Consider the following 12,399-nt stretch of genomic DNA (forward strand, 5'->3'; position numbering starts at 1 on the left):
CACCTCTACTGTTTCTTCATGACTAATTCTCCATTCATTTGGAGTGTGTTTGATTGCGACCCAACATCATATACCTGTCTTTTCCCCATAAACCAAGGCTTAATTCCATATCCATTAATGCCTTTGGTGAGCAAAAATCTCTGAATCAATTGATCCATTGTCAATTGCAGTGACAGTAGTGTTGCGAGCTTTAGTCAATCTTTTGCATCCAGATGTACATCTAAACCTCTCTTCCAAAATACTTGGCTCTACCTTTTAGACTTCATAAACAGAAGAAATGGTTTATCCCTGTCTACTTTGAGTTTCCCTGAAGGGATTTCAAATGTTAATTACAGTAAATGAATCAGTTAAAATTTTGAATGTTTTGAATGCATCAAAATATGCATTCCTTTAAATATAGTAAAAACCCAAAAGTGGTGGAGGAACTTAATGGGTCACAGAGCTGAGAACAGCAGAGAGGGAACATTGAGCTCCTTTAAATACAAAAGCCTATGATTCATCTGACAAATTTAAAAAAATCTGTTGAGAGCAATACAATGGCTTGGTCAGTGCAAACTGAGGAATTTCCCCAGAATAATTGCTATATCACTCTGACATGGTCCATTAAATTGGAAAAATGTTATACACTTGGCAACAAATTTGTGCCTGCATACATGACGATCATAGGTTTGTTGACCCTTGTGCATGGTAATGCTGGCAGTTATGTGAAAAACCACTTGCGCTTTTCCATAAAATTTAGCTAAATTAAGTTTGGGAACATAGTTTATCATTTATTTGTGTCTACCATTTCTTTGTTTCATCTATCATTTCAAAATGCAGTCATGAGATTTCTTGTATAATTTAGCTTCTGTCCCTAACTAGGCATTGTACAATTTGCAACTGCAAACTTAACTAGATCTTTTTTCATTCCTCTTGTTCCCTTCTTATCTTTCATAAGCTAACTAGTGACTACAGATTCCAACTTGCATGTGTGTGTTACAAACTTATTTGCCCAACTCTATGTGGAGCTGTTGGTTATTAAAATGTTTTTGTTTCTGCTTTGAATAAAATATGGTTGATGTTGCACATTTTCAAATAAATGTGCAAATATTCTTTCTTACTGTAACTATTTGTGCAAGGTTGGCACTCCTGGAAAATTTTTAATGAAGCGAAATTTCATTGAGCAAAGGGATCAGAACAAATTACCTGATTGGCATTTCAGTACAGTGGCGAGCTTTTAATCATAGTGAAAAATAGCTTTGTAAATTGAACAAGCATATTACAAATTTAGTGATGCAATAGCAAAAATACGTTGAGTGAATTATTTTGTCCTTGATACACTTGTGAATGTAATGCAGTGAGTTTGGTTGAACTGTGCTGTAGAGAACTGCCATAAAGCTTCAGTGAGCTCATCAGTGTACTCCAGATAAATAACACCTAGATATTGCAATGCATAAAGATAGAATGTGCATATAACTTCTCATTCTAGTTTCTGTTGCACTGACAAGGGGTTTTCCATAACTTAGAGTGGATAGCCTTCATATTTAGCCCATTGATCAATATAATCTAGCCTTTTCTCTCAATTTATTTTCACTTAAGGTATTGCTCAAAATGTATCAAATTCACTCCCTGTGTGTTTCTTTTAAGTATAAATACCTTGATGGCATTCTTTTTAAAATAACGTCATCTGATGTACTCAAGGAATATCAAGAAAAATTCAGCGGGAATGTTGATGGTTTTGTGAAGCCCAGTTTCATATTTTATCTTTAAAAAGTTCTTCCAGCATTTTGGGTTTTCACTGTATTTAAGAGTTGGATTACGAAAGTATTTTCATTCCATTTCTCCTCGGTCAAGGAAGGGAATGTATGGATGGAACAGAAGCTGCATTACTTGAAGTTAAAACAATAACTTTGTAGATAATTCTGACACATCTTTGTGTTTTTTATTCAGTACCCTTTTTGAATATATTACCTTGGGAAAACGTTTTCTTAACTATCTTCCTTGAAGTTTCTTTCACGAAATTTGTACCTGAATCCTTGAGTTTCTATGCTTTTCAAAATGCTTGTGAATTTTTCATTCCTTTTTTTAAAAATTTATACATGCAGCACGGTAACAGGCCCTTTGGCCCATAAGCCCGTGCCGCCCAATTACACCCACAACCCCCAGTACCTTTTGAACAATTATTTTGTTCCCAGATGAGTGGGTTTGCATTTTTTATTATTAAATTTTATCTAATGTCCACCTGCCTAAACTGCTTGTCTTTTTTGAATTTATTTATTGTTTTTTTTAATAGGGTTTATATTTGGTGGGTGAGCTGCCAAATATTTATTTCTCTCATACTTGATATCATTGAACAGTTTTTAAAAAATACTGTTCTGTTCTTTAAATTAGGATTGATCACAGTAAAGATTCTCATAAAGATGGGATCACATCTATATTAAAGCAGACACACAATGAAATTATTCAAGCAAGTTAAGTATTCATTATTTTAACACAACTTTGTTGAAATCTTATTTGTAAATTGAATTCTCATATGAGTAGTTTATTGTATGAATTTTACTGTTCTGTAATACTTTGTCATTTAAAATGGTCCGAGAAGTTTATCTGCCAAATAATTGATCCATGAACTGTTGACCCGGTACAAGGTAGGTACAATAATGCAGCAGGAAAAAAAAATAGTAATTGTCTTCAGAATCACAGAACTAGAGATGGAAAAATTGACTAGAATTCCTCCTCTTAAAAAGTAGCACAGCAGTATGCTTGAATTTAACCATGTATAAAATTGGGAGAAAATCAAAATTATGCTCTGCTGTATTTTTAAAAGGATTAGTATAATATGCTGCAAAGATCCATGCATAAATAATACCCCTGAGAATATCAGGAAACAGCCATGCAGCTGCTTGGTCCTGTTCAGCCATTCAGTGATTTCCCACCCAATCCCTTACATTTATACTTGCCACTGTCCCAATGAAATACAAACCATATCTTCAAATCTTGTCCATGCCTCTGGATGGACTAGATTATTCTCAGAAAGTAACCATAATATTGCAATATGGTCAGACAAACTCAGGGAAGATGACAGGTGATTGAAAAAGGACACTCAACAAAGAAAAGCAAAAGTGAATGGGTTTGAGATATTTATTGAGGGGGGAGATGGTCAACCTTTTAATGATTTGGTAATATTTCATTTGCAATAACATACTAAAATATGAGTACATTGCTTCTGTTTTCTATTCAATGCATCTTTTACAAGAAATCTATAAAATAACTGTGGAAAATATATTTTTCAGTACATGCTTATTTGGTCACAACATTGTATTAAAATTTAATGGGACCCAGTTAGAAATATCCAGGAGCTGACAGAAAAAAATATTGATGTGAATCATTAACTTTTTTCCCTAAAGTTGCTACTTGAAGTGAGTAATTTGTGCTTTGTTTACATATAATTTATGTATTCTCATTATCAGTCTGTATACAATTATTTTTCACAGACTCTTGCAGTTTCTAAACCCAGATCCATTAAATACAAAAAGTGTACTTCATCTGCAACAGGTAACTTGCTGGAATGAAAATTATCTGCATTCACTTAAGAAATTTTATTGAGTTTGTTGGTAAGCTATTAGATGTCATTAATTACTAATGTGATATCAGTATTGAAGGAATTTAGAAAGTTTATTGCATAGAAGCTGACAATTGAAAACCTGCTTGTGTGTTATTTGATGGAAAATTTTGAGGGGGGATTTTATTCTTTCGCCTCACTCAGCTTTAGTTACTGCTTTAATACTGTACATGTTCTGCTGTGAAATTTTATGACTAAGTCAGAGCATTATTTATTTCTTGCAGTAAACTATTGCAAAATTATTTCAGGCATTTGTGTTTAGAGGTCTGATTCTGATGGCAGTCACCGAACATAATGACAATGAGTTTATATTATTTTTGTGTTCATACTGGCTTGACCTGTGTGGGATGCAACACATTAAAGTGAGGTACTGTCTGCTCTCATATTTGGGAATGAAAAAGCCTGTTGGGATCTATTGCACTAAAGAGCAAGTGAGTTATTCCAAGCAACAGGCTACTATTTACTTCTCATTCACTTTTACCAAAACATTTCATCTGATCATTGCTGTTTATGAGAGCTGGCTGAATGTAAGTTGTATTTCATGCCTTTTAACATTAACACTTGACAAGATCCCTCGTAGTAATTTGATGCATAGCATACAGATGCATGGAAAGCCCAGTGAATTGATAGCTTGGATATCAGTAATGAGAGTTTATTATCATATACATAAATACAATGTATGGATGCACCAAAATTCATAAGACACACTGACTACAATAATATATATTAAATTGCCATGATATTGCAAAAGACTGATAACAAATATTCACAGTATCAGTTAATGCAAGAAAAAAGTGAAATTTCAGTCGTACAGACAGATCCTTTAATGGATCTGGCCTATTTTATGGTTAGGATAAGGGTAGTACGGGGAAGTCAGTGACCTAATAGCTGTTAGGTATAAACTGCTCTTGAACCTCGATGGGCTGACCATCAGGCTTCTAATTCGTCTGCCTGAAGGTAGCAATAGGAAGAGGTTGTTATCAGGGTGATGGGTTTCCTCCATCATGCTATTTGCTTTTTTGGGACAGCATCTGATGCAGATGTCTTCAGTGGATGGACAGAAGGTTGATACCAATGATGGACTTGCCTAGGTTTGTCACTTTCTGCAACCTTCTACGTTCCAGGGTACTCAAGTTACCAATGATGCAACCAGTCAATAGACTTTCCGCAATATACCTGTGAAAGTTTAGTAGAGTATTTGATGACATACTGCAGTGAACTGGAATTCACTGGTAGGGGGTTGTGCTGATGGCTGACCCCACTTCCTGGCTTCACTCCCATCTGCCCACGTATAACCCTGGTTTCCTGTCTAAACCCAAACCCCTTCTGAAGATTACTGTTGAACCCTATCCTTAGTTATAAGCTAACAAAAATGTTTGTTTTTACACAAAATGATGGGTGTCTTAAACAGTCTACCAGGAGTAGTGGTGGAAACAAAGACAATAGTATCATTTAAAATGCTTTCAAGTGAATATGAAGGGGTAGATATGTGCAAGCTGAAGAGTTTTAGTTTGATTTGGGCATTTTGATTGCACAGACTTTAGCCTGAATGGCCTTTACCTGTGCTCTTCCTTTTTTTTTAAAGACTTTATTTAAAATTTTTATAACATGAATACAATAAAAAATTACATTTAAAGAAAAATAGAAAAAAAATTTTAAAAAGGTATGATTACAATATTACATCAGAAAGCTACACAAAATAACCCCCCCCCCGTTAATTGTAACACAATATTAATAGTCTAACTTAAAATTAGTCCAACCCCCCCAAAATAAAGAGTGAAGAGTTAATAAAATTGACAATATTATATATGAAAAAAATACCCACTTACAAAAAAAAGAGATAAAACTTAACCTAAAAAAATTCTAACAACAACAAAAAAAATTGTCAATACTAAAATATCACACTTAAACATATATTTAAATCAAACTTAAATGCATATAATTAGCAAAGAAGTCCACTTTAACTTATAAAAAGACATCTTATCCTGAATTGAAAAAGATATCCTTTCCATAGTCAAACAAAATTTCATTTCCAAATACCACTTATCTAAAGTTAGTATATTTCTATCTTTCCAAGTAAGTGCTATACATTTCTTAGCCACAACTAAAGCTAAATAAATAAATGAAATCTGATAATCCTCTAAACCTAAATTGATTAATGATTGCATGTTCCCTAATAAAAATATATCGGGATCTAATACAAGATGGATATTATATAAACTGTTAAAAACAGATTGAATACCTTTCCAAAACTGTTGTAATCGATCACAAAACCAAACAGTATGCAAAAAAGTATTGGCCGTCTGATCACATCGAAAACAAGAATCCAACTTACTAAAACCAAATTTTTTTAAATTTCTCCGGCATTAAATATAGCTGATGAATAAAATTATAATTAATCATCGCTAGTCTAGCATTAATTAATTTCCAAATACACCTGTGCTCTTCCTACATACTTTGGGACACCTTGATAAGATAGTGAAATTCACAATTTCACGTTAAAAAAAATTCTTCTCCAATTCTGACTACAACCATTGATATCTGTGCCATTGAATACCAAGACCCTAAGTTGCAAATTCACTTTCTGAGAATTCTTTATTTCTGTTTACTATCTTTCCTCGTTTATAATTCTCAAAATCTGTGCTCCAATATTACTGTCTGGGTGGGTTAAATTTACGGATGAACACTTCTGTAAAACAGGAAATATTCACTAAATTGGAAATACTATAAATATTATTGTAGGTAAGTTCTATTTTTAAGTAAAATTATTTTGTTTTTTTTTAGTGAAAATTTATTTTTATTGAACTAAGAATTTTCTGTTTTAGAGTTGTTTTTAAATCTGATTAAAACATTAGTTGGTTCTATGTCTTTTATCCAGGTGTCATCAAAAATGGCTTTTGACCAATGCAATGGTATCCTGGTACATTCAAATATTAAACTAACCCCATGTAGCAATATGGAAATTGCACCAGTTCCTCTGAATTTAAAAAAGGTAATCTTGTTTTGTCACATTCAATTTTTTCATGGCTCCCTTGCACACCAAAACAATTTGCCCACAGTGTGTCTCCACATTTTTAATTACTTTTAGTTTGGACACTTTGGTTTAACAAATTCCATTCCATTATCTTTAAATATGCTTGAGCTCTGCAACTTTAGCAATATATTTAGACTAATTTTTAGTTCAACACTAAATAGAGGCTGTTTTGTCTACATGGCTAAATTGTATAACTACATTGGTGCTGCCGCCTGCACCCTGATGACCTTGTCAATTTTATCCACTTTGCTACTAACTTTTACCCTGATTTCAGATTAACTTGGCAACACTCTCCCCTTTCTTGATCTTTCTCTGTCTGCATCTTTGGATTCAAACTCTCTGCAGATGTTTTCTACAAACCTACCAACTCTCACAGTTACCTCGACTCCAATTCGAGGTAACTGTCCTCTAAGGATTCTATTTCTTTCAATTCCTCTATCTCTAGCACATCTGCTTCCAGGATGAGGCCTTCCATTCCAAATATCCGAGATCTTCTGCTTCAAAAAATGTGGCTTCCCCTCTACTGCAATCAACTTAGCCTTTACCTAAATCTCCTCTATTTCCTGCACTTCAGCCCTGGCCCCATCCACCCTGAGACACAAGGACTGGATTCATCTTGTCCTTGCCTACCATCCCACCAGCCTCTGCATCCAATATATCCGCAATTTTCACCATCTACAATGTGATCCCGCCACAAGATACATTTTCCCCTCTCCACTTTCCACAGGAGCAGCTCCCTCCAGAATTCCTCATCCACTCATCCCTTCCCACTAATTGCCCCCTCTGTACTTACCCCAGTGACTGCAATTGCCCACACACTCTGCCTGACCAAAGCTAGTGCTCGCTCATCTACATTGGGCAGACTGTAAGATTGTTTTGTTGAGCACCTTCACTCAATCTGTTGCAAAAGCAGGGACCTCCCGGTGGCCAACCATTTTAATTCCACACACCAGCTCCACACTGACATGTTTATACAATACTGGTACTATTCCGTCTTGTCCCTGCAGAAACTGAGGCCCCTGCTGCTGCTGCCGGCAGGAGGCCGACGTCCTCGCTTCTGATGGGAGCCCGAGATGGTGCAGGGTATCTAGGGACAGCGGCGTTACCTCGCAACCTATGTCGTGACTTGCAACGCATGTGCAGATTGCCATCGCTTTCTCTCCCTCATTAATCTCTCCCTCCCCAGCAATGGCAATCTGCGCATGCGTTCCAAATCACCTTTTTTTAAAAAAAAAAGTGTTTTAACTGTCAAAGCACAATACAGGATGACTCTGACTTACCTTTATTCAAAACAGATTCTGATCATGGTAACTTCAAAATATCGTAAATCAGAACATCGTAAATCGGGTCTATCTGTAGATGTCATCATAAGATGCCAAATCAAGGCTACTCACAAATTGATGGAACAACACCTACTGTTCCATCTGGGCACCCTTCAACCTAACAGAATTAACATTGACCTCCAGTTTCTGTTAAACCCCTTCCTCCAGTCTCTCTCTCCCTACCCCTCTGTCTCATTTCCTCCAGCTCCCAAATCCCTTCCCATTCTTCTCCCCTACTTGTTAGCCTGTACTCCTCCCTGGCCCCTTCCTCCTCTCCTCACCTTTTTAATCGGGTATATGCTTGCTTTTTGCTAATACCTTTACGAAAGGCTCAGGCCTGAAACGTTGGCTACCCTTTACTTCCTATGGAAGTTGTGTGTCCTGCTGAGTTTCTCCAGCATTTTTGTGTATTATGTTACATTATTCCTCAATTTTGTGGAGCACTGGCAGTGCTGGATTTTTTTAAAGCTCAGAGTTAAGCTTCTAATCAAGTAGCCTTACTATCATTTTCAGCCACAGAATATTGTTCAGTCCTGTGACCTGCTGCTAAAACATTTCTCTGTGTAATTATCACTATTGGTTTCAAAACACAGAAATGTTGGAGGAACTCAGCCAGTCTTTCTGTGTCCATAGGAGGTAAAGATGTATTACTGATGTTCTGGGCCTAAGCCCTTCTTCAAGGTATGTGGGGGGGGGTGGGGGAAAGGTGTCTGAATTAAAGGCTGGGGAAAGAAAGGGAGAAGACTGGAAGGGGGAGCAGTCGAAGGGAGAACAGTCCAGACCAACAGACAAAAGGTGTTAATTGGATATGATAAGAGGAAAGATGACAATTGATTTTGGCTCTCTGAAAGGAGACAGGAAAAGGTGAGAGAGAGAAACAGCTAAAGGAGATGGGGAGAAGATTTGTGGAGGGAGTGGTGGTTAACAGAAACTTGAGTAGTCAATACTTATACCATCATTGTGAATCTGCAGGGGACATCTAATGCATTCATTACTCCTATTGTTGTCTTCTCTCCATTGGAGAGACTGGATGCAGACTGGGAGATGGCTTCTTTGAGCACCTCAACTCTGTCTGCCGCAATAGCATGGAATACCCAGTGGCCACCCATTTCAATTCCCCACTCCTTCCCTTGTTAAGATATCTATCCATGGTCTCGTGCACTGCTAGACTGAGACCAGCTGCAAATTGGAGGAACAGTATTTAATCTTCTAAGCACCCTTCAAATGGATGGCATTAACATTGACTTATCTGATTTTGGTTACCCCACCCCCACCATCTTCTTCTGCTTATCCTCCTCTTTTCCCCCTCCCCATCTTCTGTCTACTTTTACAGAGCCAAAATCAATTCTCACCTTTCCTCTTATTATATCCAATTAGCATCTTTTGTCTGTTGGTCTGCACTCTTCTTCCTACCATTCTTCCCCCTTTTTCCTCAACCTTTAATTCAAATTCTCTACCTTGAAGAAGGACTCAGGCCTGAAAAGACGGTAATGTATTTTTACTATCTGTGGGCGCCGCTAGACCTGTTTACTTCCTTCAGCATTTCTGTTTTGACTACAATCACCGTGTCTGCAGACCTTTGGGTTTCCCAACATTATTGGATTGATCACTATCCAAGGTATTTCATTATGTTCATATTCTGCTTCCTGTATGCAGACTTTTGAAAAATTTAACTCATTAATCATTTTGTTTCCCTAACTAGCATTGAGTGGAATTTCTCTTAGTAATTCTGCTAAAAATTTTCATCCTCCTTTATACATTTCCAGCCTCTTCATACTACAGTGCCCATTCATAGAATCTCCAGTGCATTTAAGATTCTTTCACCAAGCTTGTGATCTCCATTGTAATCCCAACTTTTAACAGCCTTCTAAAAGTGCATTTTTGGCTCACTCCCTCAAGTAGTTTGTCATTCCCCTATGGAATTATTTTGTTTCCACGTAAATAGAGCAAAAACAATGATTTTCCTTGAACATTGGCTTAACTTTCTAATATATTGATTGTTATATATTGGAGAATGTACAAAAATAATGAGAATCTAGCTTGGGCAAACATTTAATTAGCAAAAGCTTTTGATATGAAACTGCAACATGAAAATGCACCTTTTGAAATAAAAGTTGTAAGTCTTTATTTTGTGTTATCATGGTTCCCTTTGTTTATAAAAAATAGTTCTTGCATTCCTCGACTTCCCATTTAGGTATGATAATTATGACCATGCTATAACTTTGTTGCCGTGCATTGTTTGGAAACAATACAGTAAAACTCCGATTATCCAAAATGGTCCGGACAGGGCTTTTTTCGGATAAACAATATTTTCGGATAACTGGTCATTTTTTAAAAACAGGCAGTAGAAACAGCAAATCACTTGTAACAGTTTTTAAATATCAACAAAGGAAGGCCTTTTAAGCTTGAAATAAAGTGTAATTCTAATCAAAAATGAACCTGAACAAAATAAGGTAAATCCAACACCAAAAACTCAAAATTCTACTCAGAGGATTTTCCAAAATTCTGTAAGTTTTTCAAACTGTGACAGAAGACCGGGTCCATAAAAATTCAGATAACTGAGGATTTCTGATGGTTTCAGATATCCTCATTTATCCAAAATTTTTCAGAGGCAAAATTTTGGATAAATGAAGATTTGGATTTTTCTGAAATCCTCAATTATCTGAGAAAAATTTTAATGCTGAAATTTCCGGGTCCAAAAAATTTTTCAGTTAACTGAGGATTTTGGATCATCTGATTTTGTATAATCAGAGTTTTACTGTATGTAAAATTTGTAGATATTGTATAGAATCACTGTTTTCTAAGCACATTGTTTCATAGAATGTAGTTCCTTTATACATTGCCTGGTTTGCTTTCTCTGAAGGAACTGTGCAAGAAAAATATTGGACCCAATATTGTGCAAGCTTACTGCTGGCCCGCCATAGGCCGCGGTTGTGATTTAGTTGCAGTATCACATAAAGGAGATGATCCTCTTTTATACATTCCTCCATTGTTAACATTTCTGCAAATGCAATCGCTGTACAATTTCCAATCCAAGCGAAATTTGGTAAGGACCTGTGTCTTTTCTTATTTTAATGGGACCACAACTTTGATTTGTACAAAGTTATTAGTCTTATCATGCATAAAACAAAAATACAATTTTAAACATTTCATATAAAATATGAATATCTGGTATTCATAGTATCTGATAATTGGCAAGATTAATAAAGGTTGCTTGCTATGCTTCTGGCTGTCCTCCAAGTGCTTCACTGCATCTTAAAAGCTAGTGAGTTTTTTAGAAATAAATACTGAACATTTTTAAAATACTCAGTAGGTAAGTATGGTGAGAGAAGTAGAATTAACATCTCAGATAAATAACCTTGCATCAGAATAGGAATTTTTAAAGATAGTTTAAAAAAGAACCCACACACAAAGCTGGAGAAACTCAGCAGGTCAAACAGTGTCCTTTATATAGAAAAGGTCAAAGTACATAACCCACGTTTTGGGCTCGAGCCCTTCATCAAGGTATGGAAAAATGTCAGCATGTGTCCAAGCAAAAGAGTAAAATGGGAGGGGGGGGTGGTCACAAAGGCCTGAGGTGATAGGTGGAGACAGGAGGGAGGGGACAGCAGGGAGGATAGATGGCTATGTAAAGGGAAGCAAGAGATATGGAAAGAAGGAGGGAGGGGGAAAAAGGAGAGCAGAAACTGGAAAAGTCAATGTTCATGACATCTGGTTAGAGAGTGCCCAGATGGAAAATTAGGTGTTCCTCCAATTTGTGGGTGGACTTGTTTTTTTAAATTGCAGAGAAAGTAAATTGAAGAGTCAGAGCCAAGTGAATAATGTGATAGTGCCATCTGAAAGAGCATATTAAAAATAAATGGATAACAAAACATAAACCTGAGGTAACTTTTTGGGGATGTGAAATTACCAGGATTCTTTGAATGCCAAGAATGTGTAAGTGAATTTAAATGGCCTAAATAACTGATTCTCAGAAATTACAGTTTTGGGACTCAATGTTGGATTTTGCAATATACCACACATTTTCATAAGAAAAGAAGCTATTTTTTGAACGCATGAAATTTGTCATAACTGCATAGGAGGTCAAAAAGAGAAATGCAAATGAAATTGGTTTTTGGAGATGATTTACTGTATATTTCGGCATATAACTCGAGTCGTAAAACCCTCAAAAGTCACTCAAAAAATGGGGGTCAACTTATACGCCAGATATACTTTTGAGACCTTAAATTCAGGTCAAAAACTGTTTGATGTCCATTTGGCATATGTCGACCCTGGAAATGCCAGTTCGGTGTATTAGTCGATCTTGGAAGCACTTCCCTGTCATCGGCACTGCTGTTTCCCGACACCTCCCCACCACCAGGCACCACCATAACTCACCCAGACATTGTACAATTATAGAGCCTGAGGTCACCCAGTTCTACCGAAGAGCCTGAGTTCACCACTCC

The 12,399-nt window shown here is 36.3% G+C and overlaps 1 protein-coding gene across 18 annotated transcripts in view; it reads left to right on the top strand.

Annotated features, from left to right (window-relative positions):
• Window positions 1–12,399, top strand: part of tdrd12 (tudor domain containing 12) — a 142,620-nt gene that overhangs the window by 40,345 nt on the left and 89,876 nt on the right. For 16 of the 18 annotated variants that reach the window (XM_069901768.1, XM_069901764.1, XM_069901770.1 and 13 more), the window contains 4 exons: window positions 2,371–2,449; window positions 3,469–3,531; window positions 6,477–6,590; window positions 10,818–11,000. In XM_069901768.1, coding sequence (XP_069757869.1) covers window positions 2,371–2,449; window positions 3,469–3,531; window positions 6,477–6,590; window positions 10,818–11,000 — 439 coding nt within the window. Of the gene's footprint in view, window positions 1–2,370; window positions 2,450–3,468; window positions 3,591–6,476; window positions 6,591–10,817; window positions 11,001–12,399 lie in introns of those variants that run through there. The other 2 variants (XM_069901775.1, XM_069901781.1) reach the window with 2 other exon arrangements.

Source organism: Narcine bancroftii, chromosome 10 (assembly GCF_036971445.1).
Source record: "Narcine bancroftii isolate sNarBan1 chromosome 10, sNarBan1.hap1, whole genome shotgun sequence".
NCBI classification, from domain to species: Eukaryota; Metazoa; Chordata; class Chondrichthyes; order Torpediniformes; family Narcinidae; genus Narcine; species Narcine bancroftii.